We start from the raw sequence: 14,213 nt of genomic DNA on the forward strand, positions 1-14,213 counted from the left end.
CCGTCGGGACCAGTTTGAACGATGTCCTCCTATATTTTGGCATCACTGAAACTCCAGGGATGGCAGTGTGGCAGTTAGTAGTTAATGAAGGGAGGAAAATGTAAAATCTGAATTCAGAAGTGAGTGCCAGCCTAGCGCAAAATTAGCAGGTAATGTTACTAATACGTAAAATACAATTCATGTGGTCAAATAGATCACAAAGAATGCAAATGTTTAGGTTTAGCTTATTTTGAGACTGGTTTAGCACGTGGAACATTCAAACAGGTGCTTCCCCAGTAAGTGCTTTAAGTTGAATGGGTTGAATTTTCAGATGTATTTTTTCCCAGATCTGAAAGGGGGTCTTCATCATCATCATCATCATCATCATCAAACTAAACGCTCTGACCAAACGCAGCCTGCAGCAGCCAGTAGCAGGGACCATAGTGGGCGTGGCAGAGTTAGATTAGAGTCTAGGGGGAAAGTGGAGGACAGTGGAGACGTTGACCTCCTTACAGTGCATAGATCAAATCAAGGAAGCACTACAATTACAAAAAAGAAAAATGATTTTTCTTCATTTTAGATTTGTAAACGTTTTCAGTCATCAAATGATTACGTTGTGTTGTTTTTTTCCATTATTTTCTTTGTCCATAACACACACACACATTTTATTTTTGTTTTTTTTTCAATTTTATAACATCCACAATTTTTCGCTTAAAACAAAGCAGGGTTATTTATTTTTTCTCGTTACACGACCGCACAACTTCATGGCGAACACGGCTTGCAGTTGCACCGCCCGTGACCAGAGAGAGAGAGAGAGATTTTTTTTGTGTTACGAAACAAACAGAAAAACAAACAACACGCACACCCAGAAACACACACACACCACGACGACCGACGCAGGCAGGGATAGCAAGGTCTCACAACCGCTCTTCTAACACGGGGTGATCACGTCACCAACACAGACAGGAAGCAGCTTTGTTGTTATTGTTGTTCAGCAGAGAACTTTGTCATTATCATTTTGTAGTTGTACCATCGCTGTTAAAAAGTCCTATTTCCTCCATTTGTCTCTCATCTCCTCCGGATTCCCCCGCGGCGTCCTCATTTTTAAGCAGTATCCTCCGGTGAAAGAAACTATTAAAAAAAAAAAAAAAAGTCCTTTTCGTTACTTTATTCCAATGGTAAAAATGTAAACATTTTGCGAGGTTGCCTTGCGTGGAGGTACTGAGAGGCCTGTTGTCGGAGGAGGGGTGTCTAAGGCTAGCCAGTCGGGGGGCGCTGCTGCGCTGTCAGCGATGCAGGGACTTCTGGGCCTCCTTCAGCAGAGTGTCGAAGTCCAGTGCATCGTACTTGCTCTTGACGGGACCTGGACCCGCCTCATCTGGGAGAGGGAGAGAGAACAGGGGATTGTCAAAACAGAGAAATCCAAGTCAAATTCTAGTGTCATCAGTGACATCATCAGCATTGTGACATCACTGATGATGTCGTCAGTGATGCCATAAGTCACTGATGATGTCATCAGTGATGTCATAAGACACTGATGATGTCATCAGTGATGTCATAAGACACTGATGATGTCATCAGTGATGTCACAAGTCTGATGGATGTAAACCTGCACACACACACATGCGCACACACACACACACACACAAACACACATGCGCGCATTTAACTTAAGGGCAATGACATTTTGTGAGCAACACACACACACAAGCCAATAGAGCAGGCGAGGCCACGCAGCAGCCGAGCTGTGGGCGAGGACGCGTAGCGGGCGAGCTGCGTATGCGAGCTGCAGGGCCAGCTCAGCGAGCTGCAGGGCCAGCTCGGCGAGATGCAGGGCGGGCGTAGCAAGCCTAGGAATCGAACGCGCGTAGCCCAAGCGAGATGTCTAGTTTCATAAAATATCGCTTGGTTTGTCCAAGTAAAACTTTTTATGAGGATTTTCCAAAACCTCATTGGGAAAATGGACGATGGGGAATTTCACTCTGCGAATCTGGAAGTGGGTGTGACTTTGGCACTCTATAACTAATTTTGAGCCAGTTTGGTGCCTGTGTGTGTGTGTGTGTGTGTGTGTGTGTGTGTGTGTGTGTGTGTGTGTGTGTGTGTGTTTACCCAGGTCTATGTAGCGTTTCCTGGTCACCCTCCTTAAGCCTCCAGCTCCGTTCTGGAAAAGTGTGTCCCGTTCTCTCCAGTGTCTTTGAACCCCCGACTGACGGATCTTTATCACCCCACAGCGCTCCCTACAGACAGACAGGTAGAGAGAGACAGACAGGACAGACAGACAGGTAGAGAGAGACAGACAGACAGGACAGACAGACAGGTAGAGAGAGACAGACAGACAGGACAGACAGACAGGTTGAGAGAGACAGACAGGACAGACAGACAGACAGGTAGAGAGAGACAGACAGGACAGACAGACAGACAGACAGGTAGAGAGAGACAGACAGACAGACAGGACAGACAGACAGACAGACAGGTAGAGAGAGACAGACAGACAGGTAGAGAGAGACAGACAGACAGACAGACAGACAGACAGGACAGACAGGTAGAGAGAGACAGACAGACAGGACAGACAGACAGACAGACAGGTAGAGAGAGACAGACAGGACAGACAGGCAGGTAGAGAGAGACAGACAGGACAGACAGACAGACAGACAGGTAGAGAGAGACAGACAGGACAGACAGGCAGACAGGTAGAGAGAGACAGACAGACAGGACAGACAGACAGGTAGAGAGAGACAGACAGACAGGTAGAGAGAGACAGACAGACAGGTAGAGAGAGACAGACAGGACAGACAGGCAGACAGGTAGAGAGAGACAGACAGACAGGACAGACAGACAGGTAGAGAGAGACAGACAGACAGGTAGAGAGAGACAGACAGACAGGTAGAGAGAGACAGACAGGACAGACAGGTAGAGAGAGACAGACAGGTAGAGAGAGACAGCCAGACAGGTAGAGAGAGACAGACAGGACAGACAGGTAGAGAGAGACAGACAGACAGGTAGAGAGAGACAGACAGGACAGACAGACAGGTAGAGAGAGACAGACAGGACAGACAGGTAGAGAGAGACAGACAGACAGGTAGAGAGAGACAGACAGGACAGACAGACAGGTAGAGAGAGACAGACAGGACAGACAGACAGGTAGAGAGAGACAGACAGGACAGACAGACAGACAGGTAGAGAGAGACAGACAGGACAGACAGACAGACGAGAGACAGACACATGCATTAAGTCAATGACACCTTACTTTCAAGGTAAGCACGGTAAATATTGGCATCAGTAGGGATGGGGAATGGCGAGTCAGACATGAAATCAATGAACATTAACATGCACATTAATATTCATCTGGTATGCCATGCTGCCTGAATGCACAGAGGGACAGAATAAATGGACTCTGGTCCCGTACAAACTACAAAGCAGCCCAAAGAAAGGTTGGACACGGAACCCACAGAACGCTGCTCGGGTACTGATGGTACTGATGGCAGCCCTCTGTGACCTGCAGCCTGCAGGCATGTTTCCCCACCAGAATGTTGATCTCAACATGACAAATGACCAACAAAGTGTCAAACAGGAAGAAGCACCACAACTGGCAAAATGAAAAGAATCAATTGAAGTAGCGTGTTTTCCCCCGCTGCAGTAACCAGGGAGCAATCTTAAAGTCGAACTGAACCTGTTCGTCACGTGCATAATGAGTCCGTTTCAGACTGAAAACATAGTTTGTCTAAGATGACAGGTTGAGAGGCGGGTCATAGTATCATGTCGATGATTTTATTTGACAATTCTGGGGACTGGATTGGGTTTTGGCCAATCCTGCCGTGTTCCGCCTCCAAATCGAGTGGGATTCAGTGTGTTGTGGCGCTCCCCTCGGGAAGAGCCTTTTGACGGGAGGAGTGGAGCTCAGCGAGCCGCAGGCTGCCAGCTGCCTTCGTGTTGCCGAGCGGGGAGAGTGCAGCACGTCGGCCTGGAATCTCCGAAGTGCGACCCCTGACAACCAAGCTCTCGGATGCGCGCGCCATTATCGCTACGATATCCCTGGAATCCGCGTTTTAACGAGCCAGTTACATTTCTTTGCATTCTTAGAGATTATAGTTTTTGTTTTTTGTTCATGTTTCTAACAATTGGCCAAGTTAGTAGTTAGTTTATGGGATAGGAATTCTGCCAGATGACAGGCACTAGGCGCCATTTTCTACTTCATTTGGAAGAGAAAATTATCCAGAAATGAAGATTTGATTGACAGCTGCATGTCGTGATATGATTGGTTGAAATGGGGTAGAAATTTGATAGTACTAGGTGACGTCAGCAAACTGTACATTACTGTTATCAATGAAATCTTGAAAAATGAACTTTTGATGTGAAAAAGTGTGAAAAACTAAAGAAATTAGATTGTTGTGATTTTGTTTGCATACATTATTAAATAGGTGCACTGCATACCCAGGTATTTGAACTAAAAGAAAAGAAAAGTCATTTTTGGGTTCAGCTCGACTTTAATTTCATAGCGATGACTTCTAGCGCCTTAGAAAAAAAAGAAGTTCCAGTGCCCCAACTTTTTAGAGCGAGATTTAGAACAGGTCACTTACAACACTTCCAATGCTGACTTTGCATTGGAACAAAAACAGAACACTGGAGGCTAGGGAATAGGGATGCACTAGTAATCATGTACTGTAACTCTATATTGCAGTTTTAGTTTCGCAATTGCACCACTCAGCCATGTAGAAGCTGGACCTGACATTTCACTTCATTTACAACGCCCCCACATGAATTGTCAATAGTCTAGATGTTAACAGATACGACGAGTGGAATAGAATATTGATGTTGCACAAAACCATTGAGACAGAATTGTGTATTCAATAAGTGTGATGATGTGGAGGAGGGCTTCAAAAAGTTTGCTTGTTTCTTTATTCGCTTTTATTCTGGCATTTTGTTACTGTATGTTGTTTATTTTGTCCCAACAGTGTTCCCGTAGGTTCCGCGGTGTTGGGAGAGTGGTGTTATTGACGACTTGCTATTGACGTTTCATTTAGCGAGCCCAGTAAGTCAAAGCGTTTTCAGACACTAAACTCTATCATTCTAGTATGAGCTAATAGCATTGCGGCATTAGCAGACAATGACTCTGATTTGCAGGCCGCGTTTCAAACTGCCTCTGCGTGCGGCAGAGGCAGTCAGCCGCCAGTGCTCCTGCCTTTCACATTTGCACTTTTTCATTTTGCACATTTTCACATTGCACGTTTGCACTGCGTCATGGGTGCAATGAATTGTGGTCACTGTAGTTCACGGACACGCTTCCGGCGCCTCGGCAGGATTAAATCTTGTTTGAAAACCTAACTGGCGAGAAGCGGCAGCTTCGTATGTCACAGCATCCAAAATGAATCCAGAACACAAGTTTACTTCGGGTCGCTCCGCCTAGGAGGTTATGTTTTTCGGTGCTGTTTGTCCATTAGCAGGATTATGGAACAACTACTAGGCCAAATTTCATGAAACTATGTGGAAGGGTGTAGCATGGGTCAAGGAAGAACCCACGACATTTGGGCGTGGATCTGATGCGGGGAACTGAGGGGACCTTCAAACATCTCTTCACACAGAGGAATGGGGAGCAGGGCACTTACTCGTTGCGGATGATGACTTTGCAGTCCTCTGCACTGCCGAAGACCTGGAAGCGTTTCCTCAGCATGTTCTGGGTCACGCTGTTCGGCAGGTTGTGGATGTAAAACACCTGGCAGTTGTCCTGGCAACAGGGAAACCATGGCAACAGTCAGGAGGACAAAGGACAATGGAGAATACAGACAGACGTGGGGATTGAGGCAGGACGGCAGAACAGCAACTTCTGAACGCCCCCATACGTGTTGGTGCTGCTCAGTGACTACCTTTACCTGCCTACACCTGCATACTAATAGTCTCAAAGCTGCGATATGCAACATGAAGCTTTTCAGCCTTTCTACCTGTTTTAACGGTCGCTGTGCTTTTTCAAACCTTCTGAGCGCCTGCTGTAAAATCACGTCATCTGAGACACAGAGATGCGCCTGGAAAAACTGCGCACGTTACGCCAGAAATACGCCAGCCGCAGATAGATCATACGTCTGGTGCGTCCGGGTAGTGTAGCGGTAGATTCCCTGCCTACCAACACGAGGGTCGCAGGTTCGCACCCCCGTGTTACCTCCGGCTTTAGGCGCGTCCGTACAGGCACGAATTGGCTGGTGTCCGCGGGTGAGAAGCCGGCTTGGGGGGTATGTGTCCGGGTCGCTGCACTAGCGCCTCCTCCGGTCGGTCAGGGCGCCTGGTCGGGGTGGAAGGGAACTGGTGGGAATAGCGTGATCCTCCCACGTGCTACGTCGTGCCGGTGAAGCTCCCCCTGTCAAGTGAAAATAAGCGGCTGGCAGCTGCGCATGTGTCGGAGGAAGCATGGTGCTAGTCTCGGCTCTCCCCAGATCGGCAGAGGGTGGAGCAGCAACTGGGGCAGCAGGGGGGAAAATTGGCCAAGTACATTTGCGGAGAACCGGACTTCCGTAACAGCCCAGCCAATCAGATTTTACCGTAGGAATTCCTACGGCAAAACCCGGTAATGCCGACTTGTGATTCAGACCCTCAGACGTTGGGTCTGACCACGTGAGACTACGCCAGCAACAGTATTCCGTCCGTAGCTTAGCTGAAAGGAAGAGCCACATTATTGCTGAGAACTCAAGAACTGGACACCAGATTTAAAAACTGATGGCCCTATTTGAAACAGCGTGACAGGAAATGGTTATAACGAGCTCGTGTTTTGGACAACAGATTTAAAAACCTGACCAACTGAGGGGGAGAAGGGCGGGGCTTGCTAAACTGACTCAAAGCAAAAAGTTGCATAATGTAGCTTTAATACAACATCATGTGTGAATGTTCTCTGTACCTCGTCAGACTTGGCTTTGTTCCTCTGCTTGTCGTCAGGACAGATCTCTGAGTTCTCACTAATGGAAGAGAGAGAGAGAGAGAGAGGCAGAGAGAGAGAGGCAGAGAGAGAGAGAGAGAGAGAGAGAGAGAGAGAGAGAGGCATAGAGAGAGAGGCAGAGAGAGAGAGAGAGAGGCAGAGAGAGAGAGAGAGAGAGAGAGAGAGAGAGAGAGAGGCAGAGAGAGGCAGAGAGGCAGAGAGAGAGAGAGCGAGGCAGAGAGAGAGAGAGAGAGAGAGAGAGAGAGGCAGAGAGAGAGAGAGAGAGAGAGAGAGAGAGAGAGAGAGAGAGAGAGGGGCAGAGAGAGAGATAGAGAGAGAGGCAGAGAGAGAGAGGCAGAGAGAGAGATAGAGAGAGAGAGAGAGAGAGAGAGAGAGAGGGGCAGAGAGAGAGAGAGGGGCAGAGAGAGAGATAGAGAGAGAGAGAGAGAGGCAGAGAGAGAGAGAGAGAGAGAGAGAGGGGGGGGGAGATTGTAAGTGAGATGTGGAGTGACTCGGGGTATAACAAAAAATCTAAAGGTGAAACAAAATGTCAGACATGAAGAAAGAAGGTGGGACTGCGGCAAAAAAGGAGACCAGACGTCCCCCACTGACTGCAGCAGAGCAGCAGCTATCGCTTCATTCTCTCTCTCTCTCTCTCTCTCTCTCCATCCTCTGTCCCTCTTTTTCATTGTTCATCTCTCTCCTTCTCTACCAGTCTCTCACTCTCTTTTAACTCTTTCTCTCTCAGTCTCTCCTCTCTCTCTCCTCCATTCTCACACTCATATTCTCGATCTTGCCCTACATCTTCTCACAAACTGTCTCTCTCTCTCACCTGGAGTCTGTCTTCCTGGCGGGGGACGAGTGGAGGACGGGCGAGGGCGAGCGAGACGTCGACGAGCGCTCCGCCTCTTCCTCCGAGGCGGGCGGCGTGGCCGCTGCTGCCCGGCGGTGTGACGGCGGTGACAATGACATCACCGCCGCCGGTGACGTCATCGTCACCGTCCGCTGCTGCCGCTGAGTTTCCGACAGCACCGGCTTCTCCTCGTCCTCCTCCTCCTTCACGCTCCCTCCTCCCCCCTGACCGGACTGGGCTCCTCCTCTGGGCGCTTGGCTCCTCCCCTCTCCTTCCCTCGCCCGCAGGATGGCGCCCAGCATGGCGGCGCTGCGCTTGCGGCTCTCCCCGAGGCTCAGCGCGCAGTAGTCGTGGTCGCCGAAGGAGGCGCGGTGGACGTCGTCGTCGTCGTCGCCCGCCTGGCCCATGCGGCGCAGCTGGGCGTACAGCTCCGTCTGCTCCGGGAGCTTGCGCTGGTGGGCGGAGCGGCTCAGCCAGGCCGAGGCCTTGCCGGTGTTTGTGACAGAGTGGACCGTCTCCCCGCCTCCTCCTCCATCACCCCCGCCCCCGCCCTTCCCTCCCTCCGCCGGCTTGAAGAGCTCGTCTTCCACGGGTTTGTGAGGCGGGGTGGTGGGAGGGGTGAGCCCTGAGGAGGGAGAGACACATGAAGAGGTGGTCAGACTCACATGTCAGTCTCGTTCAACTAGAGACTCAGGACAACCTCCCAACTGTCCTCGTTAAACCTGGGTGGAAACAATTAAGAGTTCAAAATAAAAACTGCGTTGCAGAACCATCTAAAGTCTTTAGGGCGGCGCTACCTACGTATCTGGGCAGTGCCATGCAGAAGGCGTGTGCTTGTAAACGCTGTTGTACCATAACGTGCTTTGTAGGATGGCTCAGCCACAGTCGAAAACTCCTTCAAAGTTTGTTGATGTTTGTTGTCATGGAATCAAGCTCTCTCCGCGTTATAAAGGGATTGGCTGTATCTTCAGTATGTCTCACTGTGATTGGCTGTATCTTCAGTATGTCTCACTGTGATTGGCTGTATCTTCAGTATGTCGCGCTGTGGAGGAGAATGTGGAACAGCATCCTTTCCGGTGAGGCAGGGGTGCCCAAATTCTTTCCCATGAAGGGCCAAAACTCAATCTGGGTGGAGGGCCGAGAGCCAAAAATAAACGTTGTGGAATTACATTAAAATGTATTGTGTTTTATAGAAAATTAACATTCTAAATCTAAAATAACATTTCAATATAATAATCTACTTTTTATCTGTTTGGTAATTGTAATAATTTGCAATTGGTTATATATATTAAAAAAAACATCTGCATTTGTGGGGAGCTTAAACATTTACCGTAATTTCCGCACTATAAGCCGCACCGGAGTATAAGCCGCAGCAGCAAAATTGCCTGTTTATTACATATATAAGCCGCACCGGACTATAAGCCGCAGGTGTTTTAATGTTTTTTTTTTTTTTTTTTAATTGTGTTTTAATGTTTAATTACCATATGTAAGGGTTCATGCACAGAGGGGATTGTCGGGAAAGAGATGGCTGTTTGAGGAAGCTCCCATTTATTAACATTTCAACAAAACAACATAACACAACACCACCTGTGTTTTTTTTTACAGTGCACACAGTGTCCGCGGTGTGGTGAAAAGAGGGCAAGAGAGGAAATTAAAACAGAAGTGGATTTATAGTTAGAAAGAGTGCTAAAAAAGAGAGAATTCCGTTTTTTTTTTCCCTGAAAAAATCCATAGATAAGCCGCACCGTTATATAAGCCGCAGGGCCAAAAAACGGGGAAAAAGCCGCGGCTTATAGTCCGAAATTTACGGTAATCAGTAAACACCCCGTTAAAAACAGTTGTATTTTCCACCTTTGTAATCAAGAGAGAAATTTGACTTAATTCACAACTTGAAAAATCCTCAAGGTACTTTGAACATCAGCTTTATTGTCCATCTTTTGTAAACAATTTGCCATGACAATTTGCAATCTCAGGAGTGAACACAGTATCCGCAGCCACATTCAGACACTGTTTCACAAAGTCACCACATGAAAAATCTCGTCCACCCTTTGCAATCAGTGCAGATATCTGATAACTTGCCCGAGTTGCATTCTGGATAAAAAAAAAAATAATATTTTTTTTTAATAATTTTTTTTCCCAAATCCGTGGCGGGCCAAAACAAACAGAGCGAAGTTTGGCCCGCGGGCCCCAAATTGGTCAGCACTGCGGTAAGGCGTGCTGCGTGACCTTGACAAAATGGAGGTTTGTTAGCGGCTGTACTCGCCACCATTCGCGCAACTATCTTGCATTGAGAAATCCCCGGACCCCTGGTAGGCACTGCTTCATATTCACACAGTTACACCCACTCACGCCTGGGAGCTGACCGCTACGACGGTACAGTCCGGTCCGTCTTTTACTGTTGGCCACTAAGCGGCCATCTTTGGATTTCGAGACAGTTTTCATTGAAAATGTCCACTACTCGCAGCATACTGTATGATTTCACCGTCTCTGGACTGGAGCTGTGTAGCTGTAGCCGGCCGGCACTGACACCGACGCAAACAAACACAGCCTTGTAAACAATAAAGATGTTGGAGAAAAGGCGAGGTCTGTTTTACCTGCTGTTCCACACAGATCCACGCTGAGGGTCTGCTCAAAAGACTTGGCGCCATACTGGGACTCTCTGGAGGTGGTCGAGAGACACAGAGAGAGAGAGAGAGAGAGAGAGAGGAGAGAGAGAGAGAGACACAGAGAGACACAGAGAGACAGAGAGAGAGAGAGAGAGAGAGAGAGAGAGAGAGAGAGAGAGAGAGAGAGAGAGAGAGAGAGAGAGAGAGAGAGAGAGAGAGAGAGAGAGAGAGAGAGAGAGAGAGAGAGAGAGAGAGAGAGAGAGAAGATCAAAATGGAGATATTGAAAGTTAAAATGACAACGTGTAACAATATGGTCTATGGGGAGTTGGGGAGATACCCACTCTGTGTCACTGTCAAGAAAAGAATGATTAGTTATTGGGCAAGGTTGATTGATGGCAAGGAGAACAAACTTAGCCGTATTATGTACAACTGCCTGCGTGATCTGCACAACTCTGGCGTCTATGCCTCGCCGTGGGTCGTGCGGGTCAAACAGATTTTGGATGACTGTGGCTTGTCTTACCTCTGGCTTACACAGCAGTGCAATAACATTGACTGGTTGAAGTTAACTGTTGAGCAAAGTCTTAAGGATCAGTTTATGCAGAAATGGCAAAGTGAGCTCAAAAGTATGACATCATGTGACTTGTACGTAGAATTCAAAAAAGAACTTAAACTTGAAAATTATCTGCTGTATGTAAACCAGAGGCATAGACATGCAATTTGTAACTTTAGGGTTAACAACACTAGAATCCCCAAGGTTGTTGGCAGATATAAAGGACTGCATAGAAGTATGAGGATCTGTAATCTCTGTAGTGACAACTGTGTGGGAGACGAGTATCATGTTTTGTTTGAATGTAAGAATGTAATTATTTTGAATTTCAGACAGTTATATTTACCCAGATATTATTTAACACGTCCATCTATGTTTAAACTGATTCTGCTACTACAATCAGACAGACAAAAAGTCATGTGTAAATTAGGTGCCTTTTTGAAGAATGTCCTGCCTTTGTTCAAATGACATGCTCTAGCCATGCCGTGTGCCATTGTATATTGTTTTTGTATGTTTTGTTTGTGCTCCATACCATGTGATCATGGTCAATGAGTCACATTAAATAAATAAATGAAATGAAATGAGAGATTGCTGTGTCATGCTAGAAACTGTTAAGTCGCAGGTTTAAAATCAGCAGAATCCCACAGCGGCCTCACAAGCTTCTCAGTGAAAAGCTCTCAACTGTTTCTTCCTTAGAAGAAAAACGTAGTAGGAATTTCAGCTGATGTGGGCTAAATGTGAATTACATTTCCCCTCAGTGAACGCCAGTGGCATTTCTCGGCGCTGCTCGTTCTCTTATCACGCCGACCATATGTGCGGCGCTGTCTTCTTCTTCTGCTGCTTTCTCTTTCTGCCTGTGTCTGTTTCTGCTTCTCCAGTTGCCATGAAAGGCAGGAGCGCTGGCGGCTGACTGGCTTCGGGGGGGGGGGGGGGGGGGGGGGGATGGCGGGTGTATTGCTTACCCTCCACAAAGAACAGGAGACAAATTCAATAAAAGAAACAACTTTTCCCGGCGAGCGCTTCAGAAGACAAATTCGTTTGGAAGATGGGTGGATGCCAGGGGTTTGCACAGTAAAAAGCTTTGTGATTGGTTCGACTTGGACAAGTTCCACATTTGCGTCTCTGTGTGTGTGTGTGTGTGTGTGTGTGTGTGTCGGGTGGGGTAATTTGGGAGAGTAGGAGCAGTGGCACTCTGACTGACACAGATTAAAAGCTCACTAAGCCAGCTAAGGGTCTGGATTCATTAGGGGATCTTGGAATAACATCGCTGAAATGTGTGTTTATCTTCTTCTTCTTCTGTGGTGTTTTATAGCAGTTGGGCATCCTTTATGTTGCATTACCGCCTCCTTCTGGATTTATCCATCCACTGTTTCCCTGCATTCTGTAAAACCCGATCCTCCTCTCACCCTCTCCCACCCCCCCCTCAAGAGCTCTCCCGTTGGGTTTATCTCTTCACAAGTCCAGTATATAACACGACCTTATGATGATGTCACACGACAGCCGGCCAATCTGGGAACCCAGAGTCTATTCTTATTTGAAAAATAGATCATGTAAACTGTCATAGAGGCACTGCACTCTGCCTCCATTTAGGAGGAAGTGAAATGCCAACAGACTGCTGGTCTCTCTTTAGTGGTCTGGAATTGACGAGGCTGGTTAAGAGACAGTGGAGGTTTGTGTTGCAGTATACTGTTGTGGGGGCATGGGCTGTTTGCAGTACTAGAGCCAGACAGATGGAGGAAAAATGCACGTATAAAAGTCAAAATCAAATCAAAATATGTATACACTGCTCACCCTGTGGTCTTGGAGTTGAGTGGCAGACAGAGGCAGGCTCGCTTCTCTGCAATCAGAGGAGAAAGTCAGTTACACACACATACATACACACATACATACACACACTCAGAACGTGTGTGTTTGTGTACCGAATGAAAGAATAAGCATTTGTGACATTATGCGCTTGTTAAATTACTATATGTGAGTCTTTATGTAAATGTGATACTGGATATGGGGATCATAAGCGGGAGAAACATGGGTATAAAAATGGATGTGACGTCTTTTGTTATCTTTACTCTGCACACGTGTCTTTCACCATCGCTGTCAGTTCAGATACAGGTCACATCCTGTCAGTTCAGATACAGGTCACATCCTACAACAGTGGTGCTCAACATGGGGTTCAGGGACCACCAGATGGAGTTCCAGTATCCACCATTACTCCGTTTATAAGAAGTGAACAATTAGAGAATATAGAAGAACGCCTGTCTTGGTCATAGTTTCTCTATCTCACTAACTACAACACAAATATGGAATTCAGGGCAAAATCATATCTAACAATAAAAAACATTCTCAGATTTGGGTCAGAGAGGAAAATCATGAAATGGGGGACTAAATGAAATGTGGACTAAATTAGGGGTCCTTCATATGAAAAATGTCCTAGATTATGACCATCCAAAAAGAATCAGATATGAGCAGCATGGCCTGAGTGAGTGTCTGTGTCGCCTGTGTGTCCCTCTCACCGCTGTGATAGCAGGGTTTGGTGGGCTCGGCCGTGGCCGCGGTCAGCTGCTCGGCCGTCGGCTCCGTGGTGGTTCCCCCTCCAGCTTGGGTGGGGAGGAGCTTGACCCCCGCTCTCCCCTCCTCCCTCTCTCCCCCCCTCTCCCTCACCCGGCCGGGCCGCAGCCTCTTGGCGAAGCGGCTGGGGAAGGAGGCCAGGCGTCGGGAGCGGCGCACCGAGAAGGAGGCGCCATCCTCCGCCGCCGCCTCCTCCTCGGGACTCTGCGGGCTGAGGGCTCTCCTCTCGGGGGAGCAGGACGAGTCTTTACGGGCGGCCTCGGGTCTGGAGGTGGTGGGGGGGTGGTTTTGGGCAGAAGGGGCGGGGCTGTGGGCGTAGGGCGGGCTGTGCAGTCTGTAAGGCTTGCTCACGTCGAAGGAGGCGCTCTGCTCCAGCAGCTCGCGGAGCAGCGAGTCGGCCTTCATCTCCCTCCTGCGGGCGAAAGGCAGCCTCCTGGGGGCGGCGCTCGTCCCGGTCGAGCCCCCGCCCGCCGTCCCCGGCCCGACCACCAGGAGCACTTTGCTGTGAGAGTTGGGGGCGACCGGGCGGGGCGCCTCGGGCCGCCTGCCGCGGGCCGAGCCGGCGGTGTCGCGGCCTTGCTGCTTGCGTGTGGGCAGGCAGTAGGTGTGCATGTACCTGATCAGCTCCACCACAGAGTGCAGTTCTTTCTCCGAGCTGAACTGGGGCTTGGCCGGCTCCGCGGGGGCCATGGGCGCCGCCGCGTTCTCCGCCTCGCTGCTGGAAGACTCCTCATCCTCTTCATCCTCGTCCGAGCTGTCCTCGT

General features: G+C 48.6%; 1 protein-coding gene across 1 annotated transcript in view; it reads right to left on the reverse strand.

Annotated features, from left to right (window-relative positions):
- Positions 1–1,212: 1,212 nt before the first annotated feature.
- ppargc1b (peroxisome proliferator-activated receptor gamma, coactivator 1 beta) overlaps positions 1,213–14,213 on the reverse strand; it is a gene marked incomplete at its 5' end in the record, with an annotated part of 147,732 nt that continues 134,731 nt past the window's right edge. Inside the window, 8 exons of the mRNA XM_083651650.1 lie at positions 1,213–1,357; positions 2,089–2,216; positions 5,583–5,701; positions 6,860–6,917; positions 7,710–8,355; positions 10,325–10,389; positions 12,676–12,721; positions 13,395–14,213. The exon at positions 13,395–14,213 is cut by the window's right edge and continues 142 nt beyond it. Coding sequence (XP_083507776.1) covers positions 1,266–1,357; positions 2,089–2,216; positions 5,583–5,701; positions 6,860–6,917; positions 7,710–8,355; positions 10,325–10,389; positions 12,676–12,721; positions 13,395–14,213 — 1,973 coding nt within the window. The 3' untranslated portion in view covers positions 1,213–1,265. The remainder of the gene's footprint in view (positions 1,358–2,088; positions 2,217–5,582; positions 5,702–6,859; positions 6,918–7,709; positions 8,356–10,324; positions 10,390–12,675; positions 12,722–13,394) is intronic.

Source organism: Poromitra crassiceps, assembly GCF_964638095.1.
Source record: "Poromitra crassiceps genome assembly, chromosome: 15".
Taxonomy (NCBI): Eukaryota; Metazoa; Chordata; class Actinopteri; order Beryciformes; family Melamphaidae; genus Poromitra; species Poromitra crassiceps.